General features: G+C 40.4%; 1 protein-coding gene across 2 annotated transcripts; it reads left to right on the top strand.

The window, feature by feature from the left end:
• Positions 1-713: 713 nt before the first annotated feature.
• Positions 714-8,378, top strand: slc14a2 (solute carrier family 14 member 2). Of its 2 annotated transcripts, none has more exons than XM_037776950.1 (10): positions 714-833; positions 3,308-3,373; positions 3,498-3,681; positions 4,720-4,909; positions 5,164-5,292; positions 5,696-5,888; positions 6,209-6,356; positions 7,130-7,264; positions 7,446-7,495; positions 7,588-8,378. In XM_037776950.1, exons 1-10 carry the CDS (start codon positions 714-716, stop codon positions 8,008-8,010), a joined length of 1,638 nt encoding a protein of 545 aa, XP_037632878.1. In that variant the 3' UTR covers positions 8,011-8,378. The 2 variants fall into 2 exon arrangements, with proteins under 2 accessions (XP_037632878.1, XP_037632879.1); XM_037776951.1 differs by lacking the exon at positions 714-833 and adding an exon at positions 1,945-2,054.
• Positions 8,379-9,786: the final 1,408 nt, after the last annotated feature.

Here is a 9,786-nt window from a genome sequence, read left to right as displayed (position 1 = left end):
CCAGTATTCATCCATTCAAACTGACACATTCATACACTGGTGGCAAAGGCTACCATACAAGGTGTCACCTGCTCATCAGGAGTGATAAACATTCACACGCACACTCACAGAAATTTAGGGTTCAGTGTCTTGCCCAAGGACACTTCGACATGTAGACTGCAGGGCCGGGGATCGAACCATCGACCTTCCGATTAGTGGATGACCCCTCTACCTCCTGAGGTATGTAATAGTTGTGCTTCATTTTTTTTGTACCCCTAAAATCTAATGTGGCCCCAGCCTGGCCCCCCATTTGAAATGTTCTTTGGCAGGAGGGTCCGTGTTATAAAGACCTACGTCTGGTGTATGAAATGTCCGTAGGTTATCCTCACTGTGCTGCATTTTTATAAACTATGATAATCTGGTCACATCTCTCGCCCGCATCCACGTGCTGTCTCACCGTCACACGATAGACTACAAAGACCAAGCAGGATAGCGATGTGCTATCGATTCACCTCACACACACAAACTTTCACTTCACACAAACAAGTGGCTCTGTCTCACATACTCTACTGCGGTATCTTCATTCATCACATTCTTTCGTAGCACATCCGACATATGTACAACCCAGCCCTGCACAAACACACCTGAATAACAGTTACCTTATGTAAGCCACTAGCTGACTGGACTGAACTCTATCCAAGGGTCCGTCTGACAATCTGTTCCAGTTAAAAAAAATGCCATTCAAAATGCTACACCCACGGACCAATAGGCCAATACTTGTGCAACCTGGCAAAACACCTAATTGCTTGATTGTCAACTCATCAATCAGGATGCAACACTATGAAAAAACACAGGTGAATACTTGTTTACAACAGCAATGGATGGCAACATCGGCGCAAGATTGAAGTTGTGATTGGTCAATATATTCATGTACTTCACATTAACAATATCTCTGAAAAAAAACTATCCCAGACTATATTATTAAAAAGTAGAATGTTTTAGATTGAGCACAGCAGTGTGTAACTGGTTCAAACAGAGTCAGATCGTATGAACTGTGTGTGCGCCATACGGTGACAAAATTGTTTTTTTATAAATTATAGTGAAGTTTTGAATGAAGCATTTAATTTTGCAAAAAGATCTGAGGTGCTATTTGTGTTTGAGAATTACTGTCACTTATTGTCAGTCAAATAACTGAGCAATGAGCAATGTGTTGATTTCAAGCAACTGGCTAGTCGTCTTAAATCCGTCGTTCCATATTCTGACCCTCTGACATTATAATCCCGTGATGAACTGTGAAACCGGTCTAACTCCCATTTTAAACTAAACGCAAACATACTAACTACTAGTAAAACGATGACAAACATTCAGTAACAAGTCAGTAAAACTGCAGTCCCGTCTGAATGCACCTGTAATGTCAGTAAATATAATCCCAGTAAATGAATCCTTTGTGATAGGCTCATGTCAGTTTCTTCTTGTACTCTCTCTCTCAGTGTCCCTAGCTGTGCAGCCCCATTGACGTCTTGTGAAAGATGCCTGTTGTTGAGTTGAGTTGCTAAATGTTTAGTTTACTATACTGACTATATGTGCGGCCTTTCCTCACATTCTCCACTGGAGTGGCCTCATAATTTACAGAAATATCCATGTTTCTCTATAGATGGACATATGGAGTTTTAACTTATTTTGAGTGGGAATAACATTATGTAGACCTTAATGTGGTCTTTAAGGAAACATATTTTGTATTTCAAATTGTTTGCAAATTGTGTATTTGGCAGTCCATATCCCTTTGTCCATCTCCAGCAATAATAACTTTGAACAGGATACTTTGCATTCTTGTTTGAGAGGCTAAGGTGAAATCATACGTAAATCCTACGTAGGTGTGGCAAAGATTAGATTATTGTCTACAGAGTGTCAGAGATTCCTGAGAAAATGAAAAAAGAGGAGGGGTTTTCTCTGTGGTCTGTCTGTGGCTATAAAAGCATTCAGTGGAAGCCTCCGTAGTACAGCTTGAGAGAAGCTGGCAGCCCATGTAGCCGGTGTCTATTCTGAGACATATGCCTGGATCACACTGCACAAAGGTAGGAGCACTGGAGGACACAGTCGGACGGGAAAATGTTACTATAATGAATGTGTGCCTGTTTGATAAAATTAACTAATATTTAAAGAAGATTACAAGGTTACGGTTAAGTTAGGTATTGTAATGGCAATTTTCATATCTGCAGTTTAACAGTGTACCTTTAGACAATCTCAGGGCCTCACATGTTCAACTTTGTCACCATCGGACAGTGACCTGACATTTTAGTTCTCTGTAACTGCAAACAACAGATTGCTGAAATACTTGTTATGTCTTGTGATGCTCTGTTGTCTGCTGTGTGCTGACGCATTGATACACTTTCTATCATTCTCTTCTTATCTTCGTGTTATGCTTTAAATGTATAAATACTGACTACTCTTTGTATTCGGGGCTCACTTGCCACAGTCCACAACAGGTGGCTGTGCTCGTGAGTCCATCTGCAGATGCTTTAGTTATTAATGTATGCCTTTTTATTAAATTCACTGAAAGACAAGTTGTTACGTTGGTTTGTGTCTTGTTTTAACAGAAACTGCCACCACAGTATATTATTCCTTCATCGTAGAGCATTGATTTTGATGGATGATTAATTAAATTCAATGCCATAGTTAGTACCATAGGTACAGTATAATATGCAGTAAATAAAGCAAAAAAAATCATAATTTGGAATAGACAATTACCATTTCTTTAATGTAGAAATATTTTACAAAATATATGTATTTTTTATTACTTATAATAAATAGTGATCAGGGGTCAACGTTAATATTACAAGTGGGTCAGAAATCTACTTGCCCAAAGTCCATTTTTACTTGCCCCCATACAAATTGTTTTATTTATTAGTGATTATCAAATAACAATGAAGACCAAAGTAAATTGTCATGTTTAATCTTGATTTAAGTAAATTAATCTGGAGTTTCGCCCACATTCGCCACGCAACTAAACTCCTGTCTCCAGGATAATTGAATTGCTCGCTTGTGCTTCACCTCATAAACTTCGTCTTTACCTGCCATTTCCTCCCGACTGCCCGATTGGTACAGCACATGTGCGTCTCTCAACAGAGATGAAAAGGAAGCGAGATGACTCACTCCTTAGCTACTTCCATCAGCATCATTAATTTTAACTTGGCAAATGAGTTGCTAGATTTGCTAGACAGACGTGGCATTTTACTTGCCCCAGGCAAGCGGACAATCCTGACCTTTGAGCCCTGGTGATGAAAACTGTATGAGCTGCTAAGTGACGCCTTTTCTTCTCACCGCTCAGGATATTCAGAAGAATATCAACTTTTCCATTTTGGCCGACTCCTCCTTTCCTGTCACCACCGTCACTGTAAGTCAGTGTTCACAGTTTAGACATGCAGTAAAAGTTCGATACTGTGTGCATTTTTACATGCTTCAAACAGTCCTTGGAATTAAATTCTCTAATTCATTTCTGACTGTAACGGTGGCTGCAGGAGCTCCAGACCCTGATGGCACACCCTGACCATTCATCTGAGCATGACGCCTCCAAGGAGGACAAGAAGGAGAAGGACCCTGAGCAGCCAGGGCCAAGTAATCTGCAGATAGCCAGGGCCCGCTTCTTCAAGGGAGTCTCCTACACTGCTGGAGACATGAAGGTGTTTGGAAAATGGATGGAAAGTAAGTCAAATCTAATTTCTTACTGAGCAACACAAGGGCAGTACAGTATATATACTGAATACACTGATGACACTGACAGATTTGAGTATGTTTAACAGTGCAAGTGGACCGCACAATGTCACTGTCAAACTGTCTGTCAAAAATAAGCAAGTAACAGACAAGCATGTAAAGTATGATATCTATCTACAAACATGTACAGTATGTGCCACTGACAGGGACTCACAGGAGGTAAATAGGCCAACAATGTGCAACATGATCCCTGTGAAAACAAGATAACGTATACTAGTGCAGTGCCCATTCAAAACATGCCTGTTCAGAACAGGCCGAATGCTTGGCCTAACACACGAGGTTACTCGCAGTCAGAAACATCGGTGAAATACAATTTCCAAATAGGTGTATTAGTCGCTTGCTTTGACATAACCACTGCGCTTATAAAGTAGAGCAAGGATTTAATTACAGGAAGTATTTTGCTGGTGGTAATGTTATTAGTGTTATAAGTTATTATCAATTCTTACACCGGGGAAATACCGTCTTACTATCGGGGGAATAACACACTCGAGTCGCAGCTTACTCATGGTCACACCGGTGAAATACACTCTGGTTCGATTATGTTCCCAGTTAGCGATCTGCTCGTGTTGACTCCAGAGAAGTGAAGAAGAGTTGGGTGAACGGCCGTTCAGAACGATTGCTTGGCTCAAGGTCTTCAAATTAGCTACAGCTAGAAGTCCTATATACATTGCATGGGTTGCACTTTAAGTGTAACAATGCCTACATGTATTGTCCCTGTCAAATAAATTAAAAAAATAAATAAAATGTCACTTTGTTTCAGTAGAATAACCTGTTGTCCATATAAGATATGGCCACTGTGAACTTGAACAATCATGTTGTGACACAGATATACCCACCGCTGTCATTATTTATCTCAGTCCCAGACTGAGAGTCTGAGAAAACTAAAGCTTGCGCAACATTCACTGTGGGATCAAGCAGCTCTGGGTAAATGTCAACGCTCTCTGTCTGCTCTTTCTTTCCGTCTTCCAGAGCAGTTTTTCTTGTTGCAGTTGCTGGACTGGGTTTTGCGTGGAGCCGCTCAGGTGATGTTCGTCAACAACCCTCTAAGCGGCCTCATCATTTTTGGTGGCCTCATCCTGCAGAACTACTGGTGGGCTCTCAACGGCTTCGTGGGAACACTCTTTGCCACCATTTCTGCCCTCATTCTGCAACAGAGCAGGTTTGAACAAACTGATGTTACAGATAATAAATTAAATCGTAATTAGTTAGAGAAAGTTTACTTTACAGTCCGCCGTATCTTCATTTACATTAAATCTCCATGCATTTTTGGACTCTCTATCAATCACAACAATAGGCCAGCTGAGTGTGCTGACATGAAACATGTAGTAGAAGGTGAAATAATTATGTAGGATGATTTCACACTGTTTTGTACAGCAGGAAAACATGAATTAATTCAAATAACTTTTCATTCAGGGGTGCAATAGCTGCAGGGCTGTATGGTTACAACGGCATCCTGGTGGGTCTGCTGATGGCTGTGTTCTCCAACCGAGGAGACTGGTACTGGTGGCTCCTGCTACCCAACATCTTCATGTCCATGATGTGGTAAGCAACTACACTGACTAATGCTAAAATAATACTGTTGATTCATATCATAGGAAATGAGAGGTAGATGTAAGAAAGTAGATAAATTAACCAAAACTCAACATGTAATATGTCAAAACTGATCAGTTTACTGACAAATTGACCATATAAATGTTATGAGGTCACAGCTCAGCATTTCCCTTTGTGCTTCTAGATCCTTTATTAGCCTGATCATTGCTGATCCAGTCAGCCATAAAGCAAATCAATGATTTAATTATGTTGGTAAAGTGGAGAGTCATGCTCAAAATGTGCAACTATGAAGGTGATTGAGATATAAGCACACATTTAAATAAATATACTTAAATAATTGTGTAAGTTAAATGTGAATTAAATCTAATACTGGTGATATTGTATCGTGTTTCAGCCCGATTGTGTCCAGTGCCCTGGCATCTATCAACAGTCGCTGGGATCTGCCAGTGTTCACCCTGCCCTTCAACATCCTAGTGTGTCTCCACATGGTCGCCACCGGACACTTCAACCACCACTTCCCCCAAGTCCTCATTCAGCCTCGCACGGAGCTGCCTAACATCACCTGGGCTGAAATTGACGTAGCCAAGGTCAGTGACAGGCCGGGATTTGTTTATGCGGGTAACTTAACACACCTCTCTGTGGGATGGTACACTGTAGACGCTGTGCTCTTCAAGATCAGATACTGTGTTCTGAGGACATTTCAACATAATGCATTGTCCCACATTACATAAGTGCGTACGCAAGTGTAAGTTGTGTAGGTGCGTCAAAGGAAATCAATCACAGTCTCTACAAACACCCCACGACAGGTCTATCAGTGCATTATGAGTGGAAACATGTGGGATGTAAATCAACCTTTGTTGTGGATCCACAGCTATGTGACCTTTTTGTCTGTATTGTACCTCTTGAGCTTTTCATGTCAGTGCCTGTGGGAGTAGGCCAAGTCTACGGCTGTGACAACCCTTGGACCGGAGGAATCTTCATTATCTCACTCTTCATCTCCTCCCCTATCACCTGCGTTCATGCTGTCCTGGGATCTACAGTGGGCATGATTTCAGGTGAGTGGACTGAACAATACCTCAGCAGGCGAATGTAAACGTCATTCTGTCTCACCTCAATGAACAACTACAAAACAATGTATTTTTGCTGCCTTACATGCTCCAACCTTAAACTGAACTTGGCACTTCCTTGGTAGCTGTTAGAAAATTATGACTTTGATATGATAACCCCTCCCACCCCCCCCAATATCTCGATACTAAAACAATATCACGGCAAAAACCTAAAACACCAGGAAAAGTAATGGAATAATAATAATATACATTTTAATTTGAATAATTTTATAAATGTTTTATTATTAATTTAAAATGTAAAAATGTATTAATTAACTAATGCACATGGAATGCAGTAATCTGATGTCCCCTATGCTTGAGTTTATGGGATTTCTTTGATAATTAACTTCATATTTGCGTCCAGATATCCCTCATTAAACAGCATTTCATATGGTTTATTTTGTAAAACGGTGCATCAGTAACCGTTCAGTGGTACTGCAGCACAGGAGACGGTGAGAGGCTTCCAAAACAAAAACCCACAAAATGATAATAAATTCAGATGAAGTAGAAAGAGCTGTGTTGTTGTATCAAAGTTGTATTTGTGAAAAGAATGTCACTCTCTCACACACACACACACACACACACACACACTGCCCCGCTGTTGCACATCGACACAACTCATAGGAAGAATTGTATCGTACCATTTTTAACAGCAGGGTATTGCGATTCCTTTCTAGGAGCGGTATACCGTGTAACACTAGCTGTGATTTATCATTTTGCAGGCTTGGCTCTGGCAGCGCCTTTTGGAGACATTTACTTTGGCCTCTGGGGATACAACTGTGTGTTAGCCTGCATCGCCATCGGAGGAATGTTTTACGCGCTCACCTGGCAGGTGCACCTGCTTGCCATCACATGTGGTGAGTAGACAACCGGACGATAAAAACACTACCTACAAAAAGGAATCTAATCCAGGCAGGATGATAACATGACATCTCAACATTGTCAGAGAGTGACCAGATATTTGTAATCAATGATCACACTTATCACAGCCTGCACATGAATGTCATCTCACGGTATCCCACTTCTTCTCCTCTACAGCTTTTTTCTGTGCATACCTCGGCATAGGCATTGCCAATGTCATGTCCACGGTAAGAACACATTTTCTCTCACTCTTATTTTCATGTCAGCCCATAATAAACACAAGTTACTAACAGCAACGTGATGCATCTTTCATCTACAGTTTGGTCTGCCAGCCTGCACTTGGCCTTTCTGTCTGTCTGCCCTCACTTTCCTCCTCTTAACCACGGGGACCAACAAGATCTTCAAGCTGCCGCTGGCCAAAGTCAACTACCCCGAGAAAAACCTGGTCTACTACTGGAAGATGAAGAAGCAGGAGAAAAGAGAGAAGGCTGAGAAAGAGAGGAAAGAGAGTGAGGAGCAGAAGAAGGCCCAGGAGGAAGAGGTGATACTGAACGAGAAAGAGCAACTGAGGCTAGAGATGGAAAGAATGGAAGAAAAGAGAGCAGCAAGCGATGCATCAGAGGGTACATGTGACAAGACAAGTGTCGAAGACCTTGCACCTGGGGTCAAACAGCAGGGTACAGAAGAAGAACAAGTCAGACACAATGATCTAACAGAAGTTAATCTTGGTGATTACGTTTAATACTGCATTTCCGCACAGAGTGAGAGAGAGAGGATACGCTAAGTAAGGGATAATGTACAGTGAGCCGGTCAATGTTGTGAAATAAACCCCGACAGGAGGTTTATTTCACAACAATGACCCGGCTACTTACTTAAGAAATCAATAATGTCACATGGAAACGTTCCTCCAGAATCCGACATCAGAACTGCTCCCATAGCAACGGTCTATCATACTTGTACATGGCAACGGTCTGCTGTAAAGAAATAACAGACCGTAGAACGCCGGGGTTGACCAATCAGAATTGAGTATTCAACAAAGCAGTGTTATAATAGAACTGAAATGTATGAATAATGTAAATAAGTACATCGGTAAATGTGTATCTCCCAAAATGTCAAAGTATTACTAGTCTTTTTACCTTTTCTTCTACGTGCAGGTAGCACATCTGGCACAGTAATGATTGGGTTGCAAAAACTTTGTAAAACTTTGTTTATATATGAAATGTATATTTTTTAAATAAATTATTTTCTAATAATCAGACCATGTTGGTTTATTCAGTGTTGTCTGAAAGGACTTCATTAGTTGAATATGAAATAATTACAAATAATCTGTAAAATGTATCATTTGTTGGTATGATCAGCTATTCTACTTGTCTGAGAATTACTTGTTGTATTTAGATATAAGGCCATAAGGTCATTTGTCCAACATGCAAAGGACAGAGGAATAAATACTAGAAATCACAATAATAGTAATATAAACTAGAATGGCACTCGGAGAGCGCAGGCCAAGCTGCCTGAGTACTGCTTCTGAGCATTTTCTTGGCTCCACCTTTCCTATCACGCCCATGTGTGATGAAACCAACCTGCATGATTACTGTCACACTAGCCATCATATATCATCTCAGGTTCATTACTTACCTAGGTTTTATATGTGTAATTAAATTAGACAACACCACAAAAGAACTGTCACTTTGATGCCATTTGCAGTCATGTATTGTTTACATGGCAACGACATCTTGACACCTGGCTGTAGTTAGTCCTCACGGGTAGGGCTGTGCAGTGGAGGGTGGCACCTAACCTTTACTTTGTAATCTGGGTGTGCTTTAAATCATGGCACAGAAAGTTTTCTTCTCCAGTTATTCTAACCAAGCTGTAATGATGGGAAAGAGGGAACCAGCAAAGACCGTTTTTGGCACGTACCACAGGTGCTGGTGGCACAAAGATAGGTCTGAGTTGGTAAGACAGTTTGTAGTAGACTGTATTATAATGTACTGTAGGGTTGGAGATTTTCACAATACGATAACCATCTCAGAAAATATCACGGTATTCGGTATTACACTATTATTATTATTATTACTATTAGTAGTAATCCTAGTAGTAGTATCAGTTACAATGACCCTTAAAGGAATGACAACAGAATTATAATAAACAGAATTATAAACCTGATATAAAAAAAATAACATGTAACTATAACACGTTATATAACTAATGCGCATTAGTTTACATGTTAGCAGCACTATAGCATATAATTAACTACTAAATTAAAAATAACATCAGCTGTGAGCTTTTAAAATAATGACCTATGATTATTAACAATAAACATGTAGGTGCGCAGTACCTGTATCTTTAACTCTCACACACCGTAGATAAGCAAATGTATACAGTATGATAACCATCAATTTTAATACCACGGTATACCTTGATACAGGTATACCATTACAACCCTAGTTGGAGAGGTTCAATTTGGGGTTAGCTGTGCCCTGCCTTTCTGTGCAAGAGCTAGTGTTATTGCATTATGAGT

This window comes from Sebastes umbrosus, chromosome 8 (genome assembly GCF_015220745.1).
Source record: "Sebastes umbrosus isolate fSebUmb1 chromosome 8, fSebUmb1.pri, whole genome shotgun sequence".
Taxonomy (NCBI): domain Eukaryota; kingdom Metazoa; phylum Chordata; class Actinopteri; order Perciformes; family Sebastidae; genus Sebastes; species Sebastes umbrosus.
Note: the sequence above shows the minus strand (reverse complement) of the source record. Positions and strands in the feature narration are given on the sequence as shown.

Coding starts and splice junctions, on each gene's coding strand:
- slc14a2 (XM_037776950.1), top strand. CDS start 714: ATGCCATTCAAAATGCTACACCCACGGACCAATAGGCCAATACTTGTG. Junction 834..3,307: donor AACACTATGAAAAAACACAG/GTGAATACTTGT, acceptor CTCACCGCTCAG/GATATTCAGAAGAATATCAA. Junction 5,293..5,695: donor ATCTTCATGTCCATGATGTG/GTAAGCAACTAC, acceptor ATCGTGTTTCAG/CCCGATTGTGTCCAGTGCCC.